Genomic DNA, 22,440 nt, shown 5'->3' on the forward strand with positions numbered 1-22,440 from the left:
GAAGCGCGGGTCCCACTACCTATTATGGACAGAAACCCAGCATTAGACCCTTCTTGTCCTTCTTGGTCCTGCCATTTAGCAATGCAACGGTGGTGAAAGAGTTGATTGCCTGGGTAAGAAAGGGACCGACATGTAAGATGAGAAAAACTTTGCAGGCGCTCTCCCACTCATATACTCAGCCATTCAGGGCAGGCAATGCAGTGTGATTTGGTAGCTGATTGGTGCTGATGGGAATCCCATTTGAGATGCCTTCGTAATGCAACCGCTTACATGACTACGCCAACATTGCACCGCATATTCTCCCTGAGTGACTCAAGAACGCGTTGTGAGAACGACGTTGCAGCCTCGAGCGCAGTCGCATAGGTTAACCTCATCCGCCGGTCGAACCCCTTAACATCGTTACGTCGCGAGTCGACCGCGAGCTACCATGTCGACTCCCTCGACTGCCCTGCCAACGTTCTACTGGCTCGTATTTGGCGTCTACGAGCCTTTGCTCACATCGCTGGGATTCATGGGAGCGGTGTTCGATCCGAAGCGGGTGAGCATGATCCTCGTATCGCGAGAGCGCGCGCTGACGCGTACTGCAGACTTATGACCAGCAAGCACCATGGCCCGCAGGCGGACCACCAGATGCGATGCCGCTGGCGACGCGCGTTACCATCCTGCAGCTAGGCCATGTTGCAGGCCTTCTTGGCCTGCTCAACTTCTTCGTTCTTTCCGCATGCCGTAAATACCTCGCTTCTCAACCAGCGTTGCAAGAAAAGATCGTCGGCGCGCTGCTAAAGCCACTCCTGTTAGGAGACTTCCTGCACATCGGAATCACCTTGTGGGCGTTGGGAGATAGCCGTTGGGACATAGCGAGTTGGGGTGGTGTCCTATGGATCACGATTGTAACGGGATTCAGTCTAATGATTCCGAGGATTACCTGGCATCTGGGGATTGGGCGCTATGTAGAAAGGAGGGATGGGCGTCCTGGAAAGAGCGTTTAGAGTGCGCTCTGCCGCATATATAAGTGCGTATTTAATTGCGGTGTAGAGCAAACGTGTAGTGTTCGACACACTTTCTTGCATTGTATACCCTTCGAGACCGCATAATAATGGATTGGCGATGAGCTGAAGGATATCTTCCATGCATCACTGTATACAACCTATGGCTTTATATGAGTTAAATGATTGTAAACAGGGCGACAAGGGTAAGACTGTTGGAAGACTCGTCATATTAGATCAAGAGGACATCAACGGGCCTCCAACACCCTCTAGAAATTACAGGGCTGGTTCCCTCACACCACATTTGTAGTCATACGAGACCCCGTACGAAAACGTCGAAACGTACCGGTATTTCACGCTACACGGATTCGAGTGAAGGAGGCTCTTATCGCATTCACTACCGTCCACGGTGGGTCCAAGTCAGTGGAGCCGACGATCGTTGATAAACATGTGTTCTGCGAGCGTGCCACCATTCAAGGACCCAAGATTGCACCAGCCCGAATGCAGCAGATGCAGCCCAGTATATCTCAACGCTCTACGCAAAGAGAGTCAGCTGACGAGAATGCTAAATGGCTTAATACGCCTCACCCCTGGCAGCATCGTTGCAAAAAGAATTCGGAAAACGGAAGCCAATCTCAGGACAGATTGAACAACTTTTCTGGGCTCCACGACAGCCTCGCCTTTGGCTCGCCGTTGCTCGACCCATCGCGCAACCTGCCTTTCCCTTTGCAGTGCCGCGGCCCCGACGAACCAGCGCGCCGTCTCAACATTTGCTAAGGTGATGAGTCCAATCATGATTGGTAGAGCGGCAGTGGGGTCAGGATGAGCCAAAGAGGTTAAGGTAAAAAATGACTCCGAGTCGAGGACAGTCGGCGGTTGGCAGGCGTTGTTCAAAACCATGCTGAAGCAAACGAACATTGGCAGCTGGGTCAATGGAGGAATGATCATCGTCGGAAGAGGCGTGCAATGATGGATTTTCAGCAGTTCACCCTTGCGGCTTTTGCTCTGTGGACTAATCCATCAATGTCAACTAAATGAACACCGAGGGACACTGCAGTACCGCGACGTCCAATCTTTTCTTGACCTCAGCTAGTGCTGCATCCTTATCTCCTTGGAAGCCCTCTACTTTCATGTCTTGAAGAATTTGTTTATGTACCTCTTGCATCTCGCGCTTGAGTTGCGGTACAACGATATTCTCTGCTCTCCATTGGCGATCTTTTGCCTGTCAATCCAATTGAACACGACGAATACCATTATTGACTGTCCCACTGACCCAAACTGAGAATGGGACAGTTATGACGAGTCGAGACGCTACTGTCAAGAGTATGACGGTAGTCGAATATGGTGGGAGACTGGGAGGTATTGGAAGAGCAATAGCCAAGTCCAGAAAGCCATTTGTGAGTTCTTGCACTGCTGAATGAACTAGTGTTCGACGAGTTCGAAACAAAGGCTTCCGAGCACGGCCCACATGGGAGATTGGAGCCAACCGGGCAGACCTGAGCGACAACATCAGGCAAAGTTCAAGGTCGCGCGCTTCATTTGATTGGACCTCCTGCCTGCAATGAGCAAGCTCGATCGCATTGCATTGACCGCAAAAAAAGCGCAACCTCGCAATCAATCCCAGCAAATAATTCCAGAGCGGATGTTATGCTCATGAATCTAGGACTACTAACGGGATGCACTAAGGAAGAGTGATGCACAACGTCTGCGCATCCGCAAGTACTCGTACTGCACGTACATCGCGTAACACCGGTAGGATGACTGTCCGAGGCGTAACCTCGCGATCTGTAGCGAGGAAAAGAAGTCATATAAAGCTACACGGCATATCGTAATCATAGCGAATGCGACTGCGACAAGTCTGCGGCCTGCGATTCACACCTAGCTACCTCCAACAAGGCGACCTCAGAAGACCAACTGGTGGGGGAACTGACCCTTGGACAGACCCCAACTCGCCTTGAGATATTTGCTTATGCTGTCGGTCTTCTTGATAGCGGCAATGACAGCAGAGTCAACCGCCTTTTGATCGTTTGACCTCGACTCCGGGAAAGCCTCCTTCTCCTTAGGCTTACCCTCAGAGAAGAACTCGGCTTCTGCTGAACGGGGGCCCTTGGTAGAAGGCTTGGCGAAGTATGCGTCGTTAATCTTCTCATCGGCCTAAACATGCAATCTACGATGAAAAATAAAGACTTTCATTGATTGAGCGCAATTACAGACCTTGAAGTCGCCGAGGTCGAGCTTAGTCGATGTTGCAATGACGTACGCCTGATTCACTCGGCGAACGGGGACACCGTTGATCTTATACGGTCCCGTCACCAACAGCAATCCGCTCGACAATTGCTTCAAGAACACCACTCGCTTTCCCCGGAAGCGACCCGCCAACAAAATGAGGACTGTGCCAGGAGTGATGGAGGAACGAAGCTTCGTGGGCTTCGGCGACTTGCGACTTTTCTTCGGCTGACGGACATCCTCCGCTGGGTAGAACCGGGGAGCCTTGGCGGCAGGCACGACGCGCTTTTCACCGTTCTTCTCGCCGCCGACCGTGACCTCCTTGGTCGTTGCAGCCTCCGGTGCTGCCTGCTTCTCCGACTTTTTAAGGCCCTTGTAGAGGCCGCGGCGCTCGAAGACTTGGTGTCGGGAAAGCCGTCCGATGCCGGGGACGAGTTCCTTGCTGCGGGCCATCTGTGCAAGAGAATGGGTCAGTACAGTTAACAAACGCGAGGCTCACTGCGAAGGCCGTGTTCATCCAGATCGACACATCCGCATCCACCCTCCACCCGCGTCATTCGACCGCCGCGATACAACGACAGCCCTCCGTGCATGGCCTTCACCTCCAGAAAGAAGAATGCATGCTCACTGAGTCGGGTCTTGAGGATTGCGGGACTGTGTTGACGGCCCTATGGACAACGGGCGTATCTTGCGGTTTGCTTAGTCAGCAGCCGTAGCGTTACCTAAATTGACCACGGAGGTACAAGCGCTTAACCGCGCACTAAACTTCCACTAGGCTAAGCTTTTGCAGCGATGGGGTCTTTACAGGATAATTCAAGTCAGGATTGATGCTCCTAGTCTCGCTTCACGATTGAGCTGACTACGAGCGACCTGTTTATTCACTGGCAGACGATGATCGTTACATTATATGGCTGGACATCGACAACACTCTGTATTCTGCAAGCGCACGTATCTCCCATGCCATGGGCGAACGCATACATGGTTCTCTTTGATACTTCCAAGCGACCGTCTCATGATGCTCATGCGGTCTTGCTAGCCTACTTCTTGTCCCTCGGGTTCCCTGATGAGGAGGCGTCTGAATTGCACCACAAGTATTATACACAGTACGGTCTTGCCCTGCGTGGTCTTGTCCGGCATCATGAGATTGGTGAGGCTGATCATCAATTAGAAGACCTGCTCTCGCTGGCGGGACTCACGGAACTGTGTCGCTCAGATCCGTTGGACTTCGATCGCAAGTGTGATGGATCCCTCCCCCTGGAGGATATGCTTCAGCGTGATCCTAAGCTTCACAAGCTCCTCGAAGACATTGATCGCAGCAAGGCTCGCGTGTGGGCCTTAACCAATGCTTACAAGACAGTGCGTCAGCACATGTTCTAACGCTGTCCTGTTCTCTCTCATCCAGCTATCACCCAAGCACGCGCAACGAGTATTGCGCATTCTTGGCGTAGAAGATCAGATAGAAGGCCTTGTCTACTGCGATTACGCCAACCCGGAGTTTTCCTGCAAGCCAGAACCTGAATACTTCCACAATGTAGGCTATATGTCCGTCATAACTCGTTTGGATTTGTTGACCGCGGTACCAGGCTCTCCAGCAGGCCCAGGTACAGGACCCGTCGAAATGTTGTTTTGTTGACGACAGCAGGATGAATGTACACGCTGCGAGGCAGCTTGGCTGGGGTAGGTGTGTCCATTTCTGCGAGCAAGGCCTCACCACGGTTGAGGGCGGGAAACCGAAAGAGATTGGAAAGGATACATCATCTGGCACGAACGACAGTGATCTCGTCGTCATTTCCGACTTAGAGGAACTGAGGACGATCTGGGCGGACTTATTCAAACCCTCGGCCAATTGACTTCGTAAACGACCTGTTATTTCTCACCACTTTCGTCCAATATCACCCTTACAGCTGCACTATACCAATTTCTGCAGCATGCAAATATTACAATGGAATGTCGGGTTGATACATTGTCTACTAGAATAAAGTCACGGACACTACATGACCAGATTCCGTAGCTTCGAGGATGATCCCATCAAAACCAAGCAATCCTACCGATATGCTGTCAGTCGACAGGCTGTGGGGGGGGTTAAAATTTATTGTTCACGTACGCGTCTTTGAGCTCGGCAACGTAAGATTATCCTCTTCGTCCGTCCGGTCTAGTAGCATAGAAGACGGTGGTTCCCCTTGGCTTAGAAAATGACTGATTTCTTCCACCTGAAACGATCGAGTGAGCCTTTGCAAATGACAAATATCCTGTACGACTTACTCGATCGTGGAACTTGACACGGGGCGGTGTCTCTACGCGGTTGCATGCAGCACAAGATCGTACGACAGATTTGACCTACATACCGTCCTCGTCATCTTCAGGTTTACCCTCGATTTCCCAAGGACAACGCTTGTATCGTTGAAAGAGTGGACTCCCTGGCTAATGTGAACAGTCAGCCCATGCCATCTCGCGCTTAGCCCAGGATGCCTACCACGTTGGTATGAGCCACTATCTTCTTCACAACATGTGTTGTACCAGAGATGAGAAAATCGATGCCGTGTTGAAGATAATTATAGAAGTCTGCTCCGGTGTCAATCCACATTTTGCCGGTAGACGAGAAACGTACAGTCTGTGTCTGCATCATCATCGACGCCGGCTTTTCTCGAGTGGATGGTCATCCTGTCATCTTCCTTGTAGTGGACACGGAGAGGAGGGCCTAAGTCGCATGATAAATCTTGTGCAGTGCTGACACCTATACGTATTCGCACGTAATTCGCATCCACAGGGTGGAAGTATAAGTCTACGCCTTCGTGCACCTCAGAGAGAGCCATGTTCAGGCAAAAGATCATTTGCTGACAAAAAGAAGAAGACAAACCTTGATGACAGCCTGACGCACTTCACCATTCATCGCCGTACATTCGACCACTTCATCGAGGGCATCTCTGACCTCACCAGCTATGCTCTTCTGGGTGATGATGACTCTCTTCACTTCCTGCATCCTATCACTTGGTTGGGCAGGTGAAACCTTGAGGCCTTCGGCTCTGCCATCCTCTTCAAAGCTGAACAAGACTCCCGGATAACGCAGATCGTCACCAGGGTATGTCGGTCCAAACGTTCGACTGACGCCAACACGTCGCAGCACCTCTTCACTGGATGAAAGTGTCATCTCCTTGTACTTCAGACTCACTGGCGGGTTGAGATCTCGCAACTTCCTCACGCAGATCGTGTGCAATCGTTGATGGCGGCCGGAGAAGAGCAAGTCTACGTGGGGCCGAATGTGGAGAATGACAGGTGCGACGGGGAAGTCTGGGTCGAACTTGACATCAACCAAGGGAAATGCATGTTGCATTCTGCGCAAGAGGTCTATTACATTCCACAGCGAGGAACCTGACATGCGGGCTCCTATGCTCAGTGTCGACAGCGATGCGAGGGCTGCTGAGGCATACCAAGCTGAAACATTCCGAGGCCGACGCCTGGCTGAATATCCACCTCAAGAGTGGAATACATGGCGGATGCCTCAAATCATACAGAGCGAATGTTCGCGAAGCGAGCGACAGCTCAACGAAGGAGAGAAGAGAGAAGTGGCGTGCCACAATGTGCCTGATTTGGAAGAACGCGATCGGAACGGCGCGTCGCGACGCGTTGCACCTTCTCACACCACAATCTCCAGTCGCGGGCAAATACTTTTCATCGCCATGGCAGACACGCGGCAGAGAATTGTCATAAAGGTACGATGAACGTGCTCGATCCTTCGGATTAGATTGTTTAGCGCGACTTGGACAGGTATTTCGCAAGTATGGCCATTCCCTGGGACCCGAGGCGCTAGAGTTTATCGAGGAAATTCTGGATCGACACGAAATTGCAGATGAGGACGTGGAGTTTTCTATCGAATGGATAGCGAAAGAGTACAACAAACAGGATGGTGCGCGGCCAGTGTCTCAATGGTTCTAAGCTGACGTGGGGGGTAGACGCGCAAATGAAGGTGTCGTTGGATGTACTGCAAAGAGTCTATGACACATTCCAAGGCTCAGGTAGTACCTCAGACTCGATGGTACAGGATCTAATAGACCCTGAGAGCCACCTGTTTGTCATCGACGCTTTTGACATGCCGTCATGGCACTGGTCGAACGAGAGGAGCACATTTGAGAGGTATGGACTCCGTCCTGCCACATGTCGCTGATATTGATAAATATTTCATCGAAGGGCTACTGTACCTCTCACGGTCTCTGGTTCTGCGGACTCCAGAATAATGGCTATGCGTAACAGACTCAACATCATCAGACAGACTATTCTCAGGAACGACCATTTCTCTCCATCCACGCTGCCCTCGAAAGATAGAGAAAGGCTGCTCACTGTGACTGCCAACAATACCGTATCATTTGATCTATTGACATGAGATTCTAGTTGAAATCAACCAAACAACTTCTTGGTCGCGCTGGCGACCGTTTTTTGCTATTCGGGATGCTTGCGCGTAATAAAGAAGGGAAGCTATGTTTGGAGGACCAAGACGGCTCTGTTGAGCTGGAATTTTCACAATTAGTACGTGTCATATGCGACCGTGACCAAAACTCCTACTGACTGTCATCGAAGGATCAACCCAGTGAAGGATTGTTCACAGAAGGTTGCTTTGCACTCATTGAAGGGGACTACACAGAGGACGCTACGCTTCTTGTCATAGCCATTGGCCATCCTCCATGTGAGAGTCGAGATGCTGCACGGTAAGACATGGCGGCTTCCGAGATGAAAACGATCAAAAGCAACCTTGTTCGTTCTAGTTCAATCTTTGGACATGTTGATTTTCTCGGAAAAGGCGCGACAACGTTGCTGGAAGATGTAAGAATCTGCAGGTAATAAGGAAGCGCTTGCTGATCTCCATCATTCAGACGAATCTGGCTGCTCGTGTTCGCCTTGACCTACCAGACTTGCGATTCTTTGTGCTGTCAGACGTGTGGCTCGACCATTCCGCCACACTCCTGGGGCTACGGAAGATGTTTGACAATTGCATGGAAAATAGCTTCATTCCGAAGGTTATGGTGCTGTGTGGCAATTTCAGCAGTCGCGGCATTCCTCAGGGTAACAGTTACGAGGTTAGGAAGTTCCAAGGTTGTCGTCTCCCTGTTTAGCCATTGGTAACTTCACTTAGTCAACCTGTTGGCAGATAACCTGGACTCATTAGCCGACTTAATTGCATCGTATCCTCTCATTACGCGGACGACACACTTCGTCTTCGTTCCGGGACCTCTCGACGTCGCCCTGAATTCTGTGCTCCCTCGAAGACCCTTGTTGTCCTCTTTCGTGTCTCGCCTGAAGTCTCGGGTGCCAAAGGTGCACTTCAGCACAAATCCTTGTCGCATCAAGTTCTTTGAACAAGAGATTGTCATATTTCGAGAAAATCTTATGGCAAAAATGCTGCGCAATCTCGTAGGCATCAAGCCCGACGTTCGGAATGATGATCTTAAACGATATGTAAGGCAGCTCGATGCGGATCTTGTTAAGGTTCTGCTAATATAGACCGACGCGAGCAGCTGGTTCAATCGATACTTGATCAGAGCCATCTTATACCCCTCACCACATCTATTCAACCCGTCCTGCCTGATTTTGACCATGCACTCCGCTTATACCCACTGCCTACGGCGGTGCGTCTGCTACCGAATGAAAACTCAAATACTCGCTGACTTTCTCGGTCATATAGGTCGTGCTAGCGGACAAATATGATCGCTACCAAATGACATACGAAGGCTGTCATGTTTTCAATCCCGGCAGCTTCATTGGCAACTCCTTCGCCTTTTCGGCATATACTCCTTCGCGAAGAGAGTCGGAAGAATGGTGAGTCAATACATGCTGCTGCGAGACCAGTCTAACACGTGAGGTCGAAGTGTGCTCGACATGGACTCTGAGGACTAGGCCAAAGGCTTGAGTGGCTGATGCATCTCCCGTCGTCATTGTATGTCTGTAGAAGACCATTTCTTCACCAGCATGATTACTATGTATGCTTACGTGGTGACATCGATGAATGACCAGCACTGTCTTCGCCGAAGGGATGTGATGCATTCTGCTACTACGTCCGACCCCGTGGCTGAGCCAAAAGTTGTGTCGGCCTGGAAATAGGATCATGCCGACGCACGCTGATGGGCATCAAAATAGAATCGCTAGCCTAGGCTCACTTATAGCAGATTTACGCGAAGATAATGTTCATTGTGATGGTAGAGGTCAAGAAGAACCATGCCGACGCTCGATCATCTACATATTAGAATTGGGATGTGGCACTGCTCGGATTCGGCGCTTCAAAGTCGACCGTGTCCGTGGCATGCACGCAAAAGTCCGTCTCCGTCAACAGCCCTCTATTAACGCCCCATGCTCGAGGTCTATTCCGCTTAAGCCTAATATTCACACTACACGTTTCCTGTCTCCGTGCTGGCAAGTCTCGCCAGGCGTTCTGCCAGACAGCGTTCATCCGACTGCGGTCTATCGGCGTGAAAAGTACTTGACACCAGGCTCTACAGTCTCGTTTCGCGCGCTGCTTGCATTTGAAAATGCTGCTGTCATTTTTGAGTGCTCTGCTCCTTGATGTGCCGGCGGGCAGTTCTGTCTGGGCGATAATCATAATATGGGCCGTCCGAATCGTGTCACTGTCACTCCTGTTCAGGACTCTCGTCGGTCCTTCAATCGTCAGGATTGTCTCGAAACGGCTAAGAATACAAAGCATCAGTTTACGCTCTATCAAAGGCGTTTACTTCCGGACTGGGAGCGGAACATGGAGAGTCGAGCGGATAGGGCTCTCCTACCATCGTCGTTCTCCCGCCACGGCAAGCCGGTTCTCAGTAGTCGTGCAGGGATTGAAGCTGGAGCTCGCGCATGGAGAGAAGGAGACCTCGCTGGGGCCATCGTTGAGCCGTAAACGTATGGACTTGCCCCCTTCACGGTTGATCTCGATGATGCACCTTTCCGGAGCATTGATTTGGTCCACAATACATTCTGCTTACAACCTCTTGGACCCATACTTGCGGCCTGCTTTGCGCACGTTCCTCGTCGCTGCTCTAAGACTGGCCATCCGGGCGCTGCCTGCGCTAACCCATGTGGTCGACTTCGAGCTCGATTCAGCCGTCGTCACACTATCAGCATTGCCTGGTTTAGAATTGGCGGTAAAGCAAGCCAAACTCCACACCAAGGTCTCTCTCTTGTCATTGGCGAGCGAGGTCGTCCCAGCCGGTACGGCTCGCTTTGACCACCGCCGACACAAACGTTTGAACAGCGTCGCTGACTGGAATGCAAGGCTTACGAACAGCCTGCGCCGCACATGGGACAGAGCGTGGGGTGCTACGCAGGTGACCGCCTCAGTCTCGCTTCGTGTGAAGTGTATCACAGGTTCTGTGCCTCCCGACCTGCTCAAAGATCTACCTCCGGAACCTGCACGTGAGTTTAATATTCATCTCGATCGACTGAACTATACTCATCTACACCAGTATTTAGGTCATTCATCAAAGTTCCTAAGACTCATTTCACTGCCTCCGTTCGGATCGATCCACACCGAGCCATCGAGCCTCATAGTGTCGAGTTATCTCTGGGAGTAGATTCTGTGCAGGTTCAAACGGATGTAGTGCAGCAGTTATTGAAGATACTCAAGTTGAGCAAAGCTGGACATGTCTCGTCAGATAGCAGCCGTGAAAGCCCCGTAGTGATCACTCCTGCTACTCCGCCGGCTTTCAACAAACGTCGGTCCACGTGGTCATCCCCGATGTCCCCTGGCTCGCCGTTCATGGAGGCTTTGTCTTCCGTATGTGTATCTGTAACTTTTTCATTGCGATAAACTCCTGACTGTAACGTAGGCGTCCATGCGTCTTGGATGGGGGCGTAAGGAAGCTCAAATTCATAGAACTGGTTACCAAGCAACCAACGTACGCTTTCGTGTTTATCGCTTTGTGTTGTTATTGACAGTAACACAGCTTCGTTTGTCCACGTTAAAATCCGTGGATGTCCGTATAGTTACGCTGACGTTGAGACATTGCCCTGCGCGCCTTGAAAAGGACGTGGCGCAGACATTCGAAGCAACCTTGCGGGACTTACATCTGAACGCGGGGCTGAGCCATCCGGATACCAATGCTGTGCATCGCGCGTGGCTTGGCTCAAAGAGTGTATCAAATGACGGATCGAGTGCAGATGTCTACCGCGCCGATATTTCCACAAGCCTATTCTCATTGGATCAATCAGGATACGGAGCGGTCATCGACCATCTTCGAGTCATATCAGCGGGTCCGATCCAACTAAATACCCTCGTTTCGCAGTGGCCCTCACCTTGGCTGAGCTGCTCGTCTTTCTTGTGCGGCGATCCCAATTCTCAGCTGCTGGGGATACATGTGGACCTCGGTGATGTGCAGATTACTCAGCGCTTGGAGGTCTTCCATGCGCTGCTGGCAAGAGAGAAACCACAGCGGCAAGACGCGGATAAGCCGCCGCTACCTACTGTCATATCTTCAGTGCCGCGCATCGTATTTGGGTTCAAGGTAGGCCCTATCGTCGCCAGACTAATTTCGCCGACATCCTACAGCGACAAAGGGCCCTTCGCTTTGGAAGCACGAACAGATGGCATTGTAGCGTCCGCTCATTCACATTATCGTTCCTTACCAGACCGTCACATCGGATCTACAAACTACGATCATACCACCGTTCAAATGGATGTTGACTTCGCGTGCACTCTGCACAGCACATTTGTGGTCGTCTGCTATGGCTCCAACATGAACGGAAGACACTCGATCGAGCAATCTCCGGAATTTACGACCTATCCAGGAGACAGGATCCTATCCCTTGACGCAGTAGAGCTGTTCGGACACGGGAGTGCCATTGGCGAAATGGCAGATACGGCCGGATCCTCGATCACTCTAGATCTGTTGTCGTTTTTCACTGATGTGCAGTGTTCATCGGATGTGTTGTCCATCGAGTTATGGCAGCCAGACGTGATCAAAGCCATAGCCAGGGTTGTCAATCTCTCCGAGCGAGCGGTCAAGACATCTACCCCTTCAACTCCCCGCTATGCCTTAGACCAACTCCCCTTCGGAGTATCTGCCGCAATCGCTATAGGGCGATTGATCGTCTTCGTCACCGCACCGGACTTGGCACCTAATGAGGATCTGGGAATATCTCGCGGAATAGCGCTACATACATGCGTTGCAGCAAGTTACTGTGCCGTTCACGGCAGGCATACTGAACGTATGAGCAACCTTCTGCCTCGAGGGCAGAAGCGGTTGCGGTTGTCATTGCCAACGGAGGCTATCCTCAAGGCCGTTTCTGGGACCACTGTACCTGCCGCCACTCCCAATAACCGCGTGCTCGTAGGACTATCTCTGCGACGGACCGTTGTCCGAGATACTGTCGCAACTCAGTTTGCTGCCGACGATAGCTACAGTGCAGAGGATGGAAGCGCTGATTCGCCTCCTAACGAATTCCTACGAATCAATGACGTAGAGATAGACGTGATTCTATGCGGCACGCGCCAGAGCACCTTTTATGTCCCCGGAATCAAGGACGACTTACTCGTTAATGTATCTGTCACTCAAATCCGAGGTTCCTTGCGACTTGTCCACCTCTACCATGCCCTTCTTGCTGCACGGACACTGAAATCCCTGTTCCCCTCTCATGTCAAGCCTTATAGGGAAGAGCCGCTGCCGTCTACATTGTCATTAAATGTGCAGTGCGATGTCAAGGACGTGCAGCTTCTGTGCGAGCTTCCTATGTCGTCCAATGTGTTCATCAGGATTTCGTACCTTCGCTGCCAAAACCGACCGGAGAACAGAGTTAACGTGAAATGGGATAACATCATCATGGCGGTCGCGGTGAAGACCACACGTGATGGCGTTCATGAGGAAGAGTGGGAAGAGCTCGCTCATCTATCTGATTGGCACATTACTGTTCCATTACTCGAGGACCCCTTGACCATTCTCGTCGAGGGAGATTCTGGTCTCCTTCGTATTCCATTCGATTTCGTTCTGGCGGATCTCATTTTAAGCATCAACTTGACTATCAAGAGTGCGAAGCATCTCGCCCGCATGGTCACGCTGGGGCGATTCGAGGAGCCTCCTGCTCCCGAACCTGAGGAGGCGAAGATTGCGCCGAACATATCGTGCAAAATCCGGTCTCTGATTGTGGAAGCAGCCGAGGAAGCGATGGAATCTAAGCTTGGGATTATATGGCGGACTGGCTTCGAGGCAGCACGCGTTAGACAGGAACGCGAGGAAGCTTTCCAAGCGAAGGTAGCCACAATCTCCAAAACAGACACTGCACAACCAACCTCGAAACCTCACGGTATCGACTCAGATTTCCACTTCACCTCGAAGCATACAGTGTCTATCCGCGATGCTCGAGAGCGATTGTCCCAGGTTCACTCCGTTGCGTGGAGATCAGCTTTTTTGAAGGCAAGAGCATCGCAGATCGCTCGCGAGAGACGCTATTTCCATCAAACCGCAGGGGCACGCTTTCACGGCGACGCATCTGACAGCCTAGTAACCGTGAAGCCGCCGACAGCATACCCTCCTCTGTTCCGTCTAGTGCTTGATAGTTTGTCGTTGAATCTCTCTGCTCCTGCACCTCTCGTGGAAAGAGTGCCCCACTTCCTGCATGACGTTGGCAATGGCCTTCCCAAGGATACCCAGTTCTCGCTGCTGATTCCCCTCCATATCAATTTCACCCTCGCCTCCTTGCGTTTCACGTATCGAGAGTATCCTTTGCCGTTGTTGTGCGTCCCACGTTGTACCGCAGATGATTCAGCGGCGTTAGTCTTCGATAGCGATCTAGTCATAGCGGAGGAAATGGGGAGTGATGCCTCAGTCGAATGGTTCCCTTCCGAGATAGTCGAGGTGAACAGCGGTGTTCACGGAGCGTCTCCGTTGTTCATCCACGTACCGAAGACGATCATGCCGGTGAAGACATATGCCTTACCGACATTGCGTGTACTCACGGACAACACGACCGACTTCGCGTGGGGAGTAAGTTACGGCCCTGCGACGCAAGATCTCATGCGTGTCATTGATACGTTATCGCATGCACCACGAGATCCCTCCCCACCTATTGGGTTTTGGGACAAGGTACACGACCAGGTTTCCATGATGAACATACTGATCTCACCTGCATCATATCATTTCGCTAGTTACGTCTGGTCTTCCATTGGCGCATTGACGTATCTTTCCAACATGACGTGCATTTTCACATGAAAGGTACATGCTCGCTCCTCGAAACTTCATTTCTCATTCATATTATTCCTTAGGCTCCCGTGACCCGCATGAGCTTGGTGGTACTGGAGCTGGATTCGCGCTGTGTTGGCAAGGAAATCCTCGCCTGCTTATCGGGCAGCCCAACGAGCAACAGGAGCTGGTGCAACTGGTCAGCAATTCGATGCTCATCATAATCCCTAAGTTAGTGCCTGTCCTTTCAAACGTACGCTTTTCAAACCTCTCATACTGCTTTTAGTGTCCAAGACACATGGGGCACTAATGTACATCTGCCATCCGCCTCAGCCGCTCCCTTCTTCACATACAGCTCTAGGCAATCTCGTGACTTCAAGGTCTGCGCGAAGCTAAGTTCAGGTGTACGCTTCGGTGTCGGATGCGTACTTGAACATTCCTGCGGCCCGGAATGCCCCAAGTGCTCTGGTAAACCCTTCGACCGCGACTGCCGATTTTTTGATTTCCGACCGCACTACTCTGTTAAGCCGGAGAATAAGCAGAGAAGACCGGAATACAAGGTGAATGCTTTTTGTAGATTTTACGCCAAAATCACTCTAATGGTGCCTAGGCCATTGACGACTCGTACAATGGGTTCCGGTCAGATTTTATTCACTTATCTATCTCTTTGACGTCTGCGTTGTACCGTGACAAGGATCTTTCAACTCAGAAGGCCAGCAGTGTTCATCTGTCACCAGAACTGTTTGAGCATTTCTGGGCATGGTGGTCGCTGTTCGATGGCACGTTATCACTTCCTATTCGCCAAGGATCCTATTATTCCCATAAACGACCTCTGTCTCCCAAGCTCGGACAGCATCTGGCCACACTCAAATATCGCATTTCTATCGCCCAGTTATTCCTCAGCCATGTCTACGTAGACAATTCCAAGGATGCTTGGGCTGATGGTGTCACCCCATTCGTCGGCATCAAGGCCTTGATCGATCATTTCCAGGCTGATATGCATCAGAGAGACCAAGAGACCGCACATGTGACCGAGGGCAATACGCAATCAGCTCATCACAAAGCATTCTATGCTGTAGAGGTGGTCATGAAAAGCTTAGATTTACGGTCGATGCTAGCTGTTTTCCCTGAGCCTCTCAAGCAACAAGTCCACACGGAATCAGCACCGCTCATGAGCAACTACAGGACGCAAATCAAGACCGATCCTGTGCCTGCAGACTCTGTATGGATTGATTATGATGACTTTGATGACACTCGTTGGTCGCCTTCCACCTCACCGACCGTTCATCTACTGTCTGCTGCTTTTTGTCCACATTTCACATACTTCAAGCGTACACGGGAAACACTGTTGGATGTCTCGCCCACTCAACTAGTAAAGAGTAAATTTGGTACAGAGGACACGCATGTATGCTCTCTGGGCAAGGAGCTCTGTGAGTACTGTGCAATGTTGATATTAAGCGTGTTCCTTACTGTGGACTAGCTGTGACTCAGATCCAAATCGCTTTGGCAGGATTGCGCATCAAGAAACTACAGCGACGACTATCGCAATGCTTGGGAAGTACTGGCAGACATGATGGTGCTCGAGATGCAGATCCATCTCTTGACTCCCCGGGTAGCGTGAGTGAATGCTCCGGTGCTTCTGTTATTATGGTTATCGCTATACATAAACAGGTCGATGGAAACGCCAGTGATCTGCGCAAGAAGATCAAATTGCTTAACAACTACGTGTCCCATCTGCACAAGGAGGACTCCGCAGCGAACGCGTCAACGTCTCACGGTATCCGCAGTTATGACATGCCTACCGATGCCGTCTCTGCGGATGAATGGGCAGAGTTTGATAATGTGTATCAAGTGCATTCTCCGCAAGTCTTCCTGGATCATGTCGTCCGCGACGTACGTCAGTCATCTTGCGGTTCAGCAGCAGCTGAAACTTTTCGCATAGATTATGATGCAATATTACTATTGCTCTCGGACCAAACGAAGTGTCGAGTATCATATGGCTGCACGGTAAGGACATACCCGCACAAATATGTGTCATTTCAGCTGATGCAGCGAAGTGCTGTGAAGTTTATTCGAGACCAGGCGAAGACAGCGCTTGCGGACTTGCTTCAAGAACCAGGACAGACTCGAGGACCGGTCTCCAGCGCTCAGGCTGCTGCTATCGCTGTTCGCAATTTCTTGGGCCGAGATGGCATGTCGGATACGATCGTGGATACAACCGAGGACTCCGTATGGGACAATGCTAAGCCCATTGATCCGCTTAACGGATGGACCGAGGGTGTTACGCTGCGGAGAAGTCACTTCTGTCTTTTGCTGAAGCCGCAGATAGTTCTTCGAAGGGAAGGCACCTCAGACCCGGATCCGGAGTCTGTTTGCGTGCTGACAGCTGTCCAGGGGAAGCTGAAGTCGTTTGCGATCTTGGATGAAGCCAATGTAGACGACCCCGTAATTGGCAAAATCATGAACAGGCACGTATTAGCTTTTGAACAATCACGGTACTATAAACCTGAATACCTCTCAGGAATTTTGCGTCCATCACCGGTCTACAGACATTCTCCCCCTCTGTAACGAATCAATCTGGCAAGGGGTCTGTTCCCTTGGAAGTATTGATAGACTTGCGATGCGAGAACAGCGCGTTCGACCGTCTTGTGCCCCAGACGGACGCTTCGTTCCAGTATGACAAGTTCAATCGGCTACGACTGCGTAACAAGATCACGACTATTGCTCGAACCAGCCAGGATTCTAATGATCAGCATGATCATCTACAGGATCAAACGGTTAGTACGGATGACAACGTCAGAGGAACAAACTTGCGACTAAACACACTGTACAGGACCTTATCCGATTGCACATTCCAAGATTCACGGTGTCTGCAAATGATGGTCATTTCCAGGCAATTTCCAACATCGTCACCAAACTAGTCCTCTTCTCGGACGCGGCACTCAAGGAGCGCTCCGATAAGCTAGAGAGATTGCTGTTTAAATATGACTTCACGAACATGGGGCTGGCAGCTGACGTTGTCCTGAACATGCAAGCACGCTTGAGACATGCATTGGAGATCCGACGACAAGCGATGCAGACGCTCCAAGGTTCGGGAGACGAAGGACAGGTTGAGATTTACAAAGTCGATGCACACATCCTGATGCTCGCTGAAGAGCTCAACCTCATCTTCGACGCGATCCAACTGTCACAGGACAAGGCGAACGAACACCCTGAAAAGAAGTCGGCATTGCTCCTACATGCCTCGTCATCAGAGATATCCTGGCGAATGTTGGACCATCAAGACCAGCTCCTTGCGAAACTTGCTGTTCGCAACATACACTTCTATTGGCTCAGCCAGCAGGACAGTTCCACAGTCAACAATCTAGTCGTAGGAGACTTGCAGGCATACGATGGTTCGGCAAATGCACAATGGACGGAAATATTGTCCAAGAGTGATGAACCTGCCACGCATCCACTAGTCAAGGTGGGTTCTCAGTATATGCGAGCCGTTGGATATCTCTGATGATTTGTTCTGCAGAAAAAGTTGTTCGTTGTTGCCGATTGGACAGTGCTACCTCCTGTTGGGGGCATCACCATCTACGAAAACTTTGAAATCACGTTCCATCCTATGCGACTTCAAATCGATACGCGTGTCGGCAAGAAGATTATGGAATATATCTGGCCCGCGCGTAAGCATAGGAGTAACTCGGAAGAGGTTCAAAGCTTCGAGCCACTTCTTGATTCTACGACGGAGGAAGGAGAGTCGAATATAGTCGTTGTTCCGGAAAGTCCAGATGACGTCCATCGCTCCTCGTGGGATGTCTCGCCTCGCAAATCCGTCGACTCAAACAGACTAGCTGCATCTCCAATGCGCAAGCTCGGTGCTTCCAGATCCGTAACTGATCTTAGGAATACGCGGTCGGAGACACTGAAGGCTCCTAGGCTGCATAGGACAAAGTCCACCGATGCGTTGGTTACTGTCTCGACGCCATCGCGCTCTTTTACGAATCAAACCATAAAGAATGGAAGCGATTCCAGAGACAAGTCTGCATCTTCACGTAACAAACAGGAAGTTGACGATGCAACCGAGATGAAGACACGTTCGTCTCAGAAAACATTCGTGCGGGTGCGGGTAAATAGGTAATCGTTTGTCTCGTCGGTCGACCGCGCATCCCCATTAAATCCCGTTTGACAGTCTACATCTCCTGCTTAGCATCGCGAAAGAGGACTCGTTCCTCTGTCGTGATGCACGCATTCGCACACGAGATCTGGAGTATCGCAATCAAACTTCGAGTGTACGTCGCTGCCATCATGTCGATTCCTTGTAGTCCGTGTACTCAGTCATTTAAAAGTTCGAAGAGCTAGTCGACCAGTTTATTCCTTCAGGCCGGAACTGGCGTGGCTGGATCAAGATGGCCTTTCAGCAGCCCTTGGTGCCGGTTCTGCCTGTCGCGCGCGAGTTGATCTCAAAGACAAAGTGGATCCAGCCAAGAGTACATCATACACAAACAGCGGAGGATCATCAACGCTCGAGCACCCCAACGCTCCTTCTGCCATTCCAAGCACGCACCTCAAGCACGAATTCCGCGACGTCCTCCGACTCTACGGCGACTGGGAGTCGTTCGTCGACAATTGACCTGAGAAGGCATCGCGCGAAGTCGCCTTTCCCCTTGCACAAGAACCCGACTCCGGTCATTTCGCCGGACTTTACCGCTGAACCAGAGCCACTTCCAGATGCGAACGCGGACAATTCCTCCATGCGCCGCATTGCTCGACCTAGGGTTCTCAGTGTCTTCAGACGCCGCCATGGAAATCCTGCGAGATCGAGCATTGACTCCGACGCATCTGCCAACAGCGTGAGTATCTCAGCTCTTCATGTCTTGACGCTAGCTAATACTTCACTGACTGTAGGCGAGGTCGTGGGCCTCAAGTCATCATTCGCGAACAGGTTCGAATGCCACAGATTCCTCGGCATGATTCGGCTACATGGCATGTGGCCTCGATGATATATCTACATGATTATTTGGCAATGTCATTGGTATATATCCGTAAATTATACTAGCAACTTTTAGACCGTATCCTAGCCTCAATAATATACATCTGTGTCCTCTGTCTATCGTAGAGCGCAGTGGCTGTGCCAACCAGCCAAGAGGATCGCACGTGGAGCGGCATGCTGTCCCCTTAGTGCGTGCGCAGTGAAGTCGGGTCATCATGGCAGGCCCCACTACACCATAACCTTTGGTTTTCACCCTTTCCTCCACCTGCAATTCTCCTGTGTTCGGTGCAGCCCCGCTTGCGATGCCCTCTGTCCGGGTCAAGCGCGGTTATGCCACCCTCCAGGACTCCGCCATAAATCCAGTTCCTGCTAGACGACCGCGAAGCCGCCCTTTTGCTTCTGAGCCTGCACCTGATACCGTTTATGCATCGTCGCATGAATCCGATGGCTTGAAGAGTCTCAACGAATACCCTCCCGTACGCGCCTCCTCTACAGACGATGGGCCTCAAGACGATCCTGGGCGTGTATATCCATCTCTGCGTCGCCCGTCTCTTGGCAAGGTATCGCAGCACATTATGAGCATGACGCGTACTTCGCGCGCTGGACCCAGCTCTTCTCGAATGATGAGTGAGGACGATCGCGAACCTTTCCTTGCATCCGGAGCAACAGAAGGAAGGCCGCGGCGCAGGCATACTCTCTCGGACATGGGATACGGTCGTGTAGAAGACGACATGATCTCACTCAATGGTCTGCAGACGGAGGTGTTGATCCCGAGAGATGATGAGGGACGTGGGCGCGTCGGAAGTGCGCTGAGCTTGCCGCGGTCAGATACCTCGTGCTACGACGAGGTGTGGGATGGGGAACATCATTCAGATGATATTGTAGAGCATTTGGATGTGATTGGTGCGACTCTAAGCAATATGATCTGACTTTCTATCTCACCGTCTCATCTGTAGACCCTCAAATCGCCACGGTCGCCACCCTCACTAATGCCGCGAATTCAATAGTGATGTACGTGTATTCTCGTTGTAGAACGCATTGTCGTGAAAAGTTACGGTGTACATAGAGGAATACAACAAAAATCATACTTGATACGCGGCTCTGTACTATCCGTACACTTGGTGGTCTAGCTTGGCTCCTTGACTTCTAACTTGTCCGCTGTTGTTTCATTCAATTGACCAAAATTTTGACATGTACTCACAGACCTCCATTGGACTTCTACTCCCACAAGCCAGTCGTTGTGCTTCCGCGCAGGCGGCAACGACGGAGAGGTGATGCAGAGAAGGCCGAGCCAGCGGGGGACCAGGATAGTCTCGATATGCATGTGGAAGATGTCCTGAGGAAACGCGACCGATTTCGGAGGGTGATGCGGGGCGTATGGTCATTCATGAAGACTCGTATGTCTTGCAACCGTATACGGTGTACGGTCGGCTAACTCTGACTTTTAGCATTGGGTGTGAGTCAAGCTGGTGAAATGAGAATCAATTTGTCCTGATTCCTTGGTGCAGGCCTTCACAACTATCTATGGAGTCCTTGTTGGTGAGCCCGGCAGTTTGTTCGTCATCAGATCGGCAGTAGTCTCAGGTTGTTACAGTATTCTGGGGATCAGCACTTGTACTTTTTCTCGCTCGTTTTATCAATGTACACAACGACAACACGCAAAACTTCTGGATTGAACTATGTCAACAGATCCTAACGGGTATGTTTATCCTTCACCGCTAGATTGGTAGCATCTACGACAATTTTACATTCATTCCACCAGGGTTTTTCTCCCTCCCAAGTATCGGTCTGATGCCCTTCCGCATAGTCGACACGTATCGTACGCCGTTGAGTTCTGGCTTCTAACGTCGGATAAGTCTGATTATTGTTTCGCAGGTATATGCAAGATCTGCTATTATCAACGCAAGACAGCAAAACTACGGCAGAAGGCGGGCCTGCCGGCGCTTTATGACAAGAATGATCTACCAGATCCTAAGTACGATGCCAATTATGTACCGGTGCTGAGCGATGAAGAACAGGTGGATCTGCATTACCGTCAGTCCTTTTTGGCACCCGCAGATGAGAATTCCACCAATGACTGTTCCTCACAGAGCAACTTAAGTTTATGCAGGCACAGACTTGGTATCGTCCGCATGGAACACAAACTCATCGCGTAGGCACCGCCGTCCCCATTTTTGCATTCTGAGCTGACGTTACGTCGTTGCTTTAGGCATTCCCCATTGAGTACGTCCACAGTGACTTGCCACCCTGTGCACATGTTGACGCGCCATCTATAGTGTTGCGCTATGGATATGCATCATGAATGATCTCAACTCTGTGTTCCAATGCTTACTCAGCGGCTGCATGTGGTCTATGGACAGGTACGCATCTATTCGCAATCACCAACAGACTGTTCATCTCACAGCTTTCAAGGTTTATTCGGCCAGCATGGACAACTGCTACAACGCTTCCCTTGTCATTCGTACGTATTGTTATATATACTGTCCCCGATAACCCGCCTTCTGAATGTGTGCGCGCAGCTCGCTGGGATCGTCGCTGGCTTCCTGATCTATTGGGGAGGTCGTAAAACTAAGCGCGTGAAGGAGGTAACAGAACGCCTCCGGATGGCGCTGGCGATGGAAGATTCTCCGTCCGATGCCGATCCCGAATGTCCAACCATCGCGACAGCGGGCGAGGGCGCCTCTATGCCAGACGCGCCGTTGATATGCCAATCCACGCAGACGTTGCCCGACCAGCAGATGGTACAATGCATAGACTACGCGGAGGAGACGATCAAGAACGATAATGTTGAAAGGGATCAAATCGTCGGAATGCCATCAACGCGGCTTACACCAATGTTTCCCGACATACGAATTGTGGACGAAATGAGCGTGCCTCCCGCAGAGCTACTCTCGGAAGACGGTGTAACGAGGTAGCGATAACGGGCTATATGCGCTGGTGTTTCGGGCTTTTTCTATGTTGTTCAGTCGTCAATCTACAGGACTTGATTTCATTTCCTTTAAATACCCTTTGCTGACGATCGTCCTGTAGCTTTACACTCAATGTAGTGATGCTACCTCCATTATGTTCTGTTGCATACACTTACTGTACCGGTGCT

General features: G+C 51.0%; 7 protein-coding genes across 7 annotated transcripts; 4 read left to right on the forward strand and 3 right to left on the reverse strand.

Moving 5' to 3' along the window:
• Positions 1-427: 427 nt before the first annotated feature.
• LAESUDRAFT_689068 (uncharacterized protein) lies at positions 428-989 on the forward strand (the record flags this gene model as incomplete). Its single annotated transcript, XM_040906010.1, has 2 exons — positions 428-538; positions 588-989. The coding sequence occupies 2 exons, from the start codon at positions 428-430 to the stop codon at positions 987-989; spliced, it is 513 nt and encodes a 170-aa protein (XP_040770011.1).
• Positions 990-1,383: 394 nt separating this feature from the next.
• On the reverse strand, positions 1,384-2,496 carry LAESUDRAFT_733178 (uncharacterized protein; the record flags this gene model as incomplete). The annotated part of the gene is made up of 4 exons (XM_040910405.1): positions 1,384-1,521; positions 1,575-1,991; positions 2,047-2,208; positions 2,260-2,496. The coding sequence occupies 4 exons, from the start codon at positions 2,494-2,496 to the stop codon at positions 1,384-1,386; spliced, it is 954 nt and encodes a 317-aa protein (XP_040770012.1).
• Positions 2,497-2,535: 39 nt separating this feature from the next.
• Positions 2,536-3,891, reverse strand: LAESUDRAFT_689073 (uncharacterized protein). The gene is made up of 2 exons (XM_040906011.1): positions 3,201-3,891; positions 2,536-3,140 (listed from the first exon to the last, which is right to left on the reverse strand). Exons 1-2 carry the CDS (start codon positions 3,663-3,665, stop codon positions 2,889-2,891), a joined length of 717 nt encoding a protein of 238 aa, XP_040770013.1. The 5' UTR covers positions 3,666-3,891; the 3' UTR covers positions 2,536-2,888.
• Positions 3,892-3,966: 75 nt separating this feature from the next.
• LAESUDRAFT_2381 (pyrimidine 5-nucleotidase) lies at positions 3,967-5,422 on the forward strand. The gene is made up of 6 exons (XM_040901685.1): positions 3,967-4,029; positions 4,101-4,193; positions 4,249-4,359; positions 4,426-4,568; positions 4,627-4,743; positions 4,796-5,422. Exons 1-6 carry the CDS (start codon positions 4,005-4,007, stop codon positions 5,060-5,062), a joined length of 756 nt encoding a protein of 251 aa, XP_040770014.1. The 5' UTR covers positions 3,967-4,004; the 3' UTR covers positions 5,063-5,422.
• On the reverse strand, positions 5,183-6,701 carry LAESUDRAFT_733181 (UPF0183-domain-containing protein; the record flags this gene model as incomplete). Its single annotated transcript, XM_040910406.1, has 8 exons — positions 5,183-5,256; positions 5,317-5,422; positions 5,475-5,506; positions 5,558-5,633; positions 5,686-5,774; positions 5,821-6,010; positions 6,070-6,581; positions 6,641-6,701. The coding sequence occupies 8 exons, from the start codon at positions 6,699-6,701 to the stop codon at positions 5,183-5,185; spliced, it is 1,140 nt and encodes a 379-aa protein (XP_040770015.1).
• A 143-nt stretch (positions 6,702-6,844) lies between these two features.
• Positions 6,845-9,229, forward strand: LAESUDRAFT_718767 (epsilon DNA polymerase). The gene is made up of 12 exons (XM_040907498.1): positions 6,845-6,922; positions 6,978-7,116; positions 7,163-7,343; positions 7,398-7,548; positions 7,599-7,733; positions 7,785-7,912; positions 7,970-8,027; positions 8,078-8,297; positions 8,353-8,660; positions 8,720-8,830; positions 8,887-9,020; positions 9,071-9,229. The coding sequence occupies exons 1-12, from the start codon at positions 6,890-6,892 to the stop codon at positions 9,096-9,098; spliced, it is 1,626 nt and encodes a 541-aa protein (XP_040770016.1). The 5' UTR covers positions 6,845-6,889; the 3' UTR covers positions 9,099-9,229.
• A 498-nt stretch (positions 9,230-9,727) lies between these two features.
• Positions 9,728-22,258, forward strand: LAESUDRAFT_638973 (uncharacterized protein; the record flags this gene model as incomplete). The annotated part of the gene is made up of 27 exons (XM_040903509.1): positions 9,728-10,611; positions 10,665-10,968; positions 11,051-14,269; positions 14,332-14,398; positions 14,449-14,596; positions 14,652-14,925; positions 14,976-15,795; positions 15,846-15,982; positions 16,037-16,258; positions 16,308-16,372; positions 16,423-16,860; positions 16,887-17,142; positions 17,199-17,831; positions 17,886-18,487; positions 18,543-18,642; positions 18,700-19,203; positions 19,904-20,246; positions 20,300-20,354; positions 20,547-20,769; positions 20,928-21,042; positions 21,106-21,162; positions 21,219-21,377; positions 21,434-21,495; positions 21,553-21,566; positions 21,620-21,703; positions 21,756-21,804; positions 21,863-22,258. 27 exons carry the CDS (start codon positions 9,728-9,730, stop codon positions 22,256-22,258), a joined length of 10,230 nt encoding a protein of 3,409 aa, XP_040770017.1.
• Positions 22,259-22,440: the final 182 nt, after the last annotated feature.

This window comes from Laetiporus sulphureus (assembly GCF_001632365.1).
Source record: "Laetiporus sulphureus 93-53 unplaced genomic scaffold LAESUscaffold_1, whole genome shotgun sequence".
Taxonomy (NCBI): domain Eukaryota; kingdom Fungi; phylum Basidiomycota; class Agaricomycetes; order Polyporales; family Laetiporaceae; genus Laetiporus; species Laetiporus sulphureus.

What these genes read in the sequence shown, in the direction of transcription:
- LAESUDRAFT_689073 (XM_040906011.1), bottom strand. Translation starts at nt 3,665, where the DNA reads ATGGCCCGCAGCAAGGAACTCGTCCCCGGCATCGGACGGCTTTCCCGA. An exon ending in TCGACCTCGGCGACTTCAAG is followed by an intron (nt 3,141 to 3,200) that starts GTCTGTAATTGC and finishes TTGCATGTTTAG; the next exon opens with GCCGATGAGAAGATTAACGA.
- LAESUDRAFT_2381 (XM_040901685.1), top strand. Translation starts at nt 4,005, where the DNA reads ATGGGGTCTTTACAGGATAATTCAA. An exon ending in GTCTTTACAGGATAATTCAA is followed by an intron (nt 4,030 to 4,100) that starts GTCAGGATTGAT and finishes ATTCACTGGCAG; the next exon opens with ACGATGATCGTTACATTATA. An exon ending in AACCTGAATACTTCCACAAT is followed by an intron (nt 4,744 to 4,795) that starts GTAGGCTATATG and finishes CCGCGGTACCAG; the next exon opens with GCTCTCCAGCAGGCCCAGGT.
- LAESUDRAFT_718767 (XM_040907498.1), top strand. Translation starts at nt 6,890, where the DNA reads ATGGCAGACACGCGGCAGAGAATTGTCATAAAG. An exon ending in CGACAACGTTGCTGGAAGAT is followed by an intron (nt 8,028 to 8,077) that starts GTAAGAATCTGC and finishes TCCATCATTCAG; the next exon opens with ACGAATCTGGCTGCTCGTGT. An exon ending in TATACCCACTGCCTACGGCG is followed by an intron (nt 8,831 to 8,886) that starts GTGCGTCTGCTA and finishes TCGGTCATATAG; the next exon opens with GTCGTGCTAGCGGACAAATA.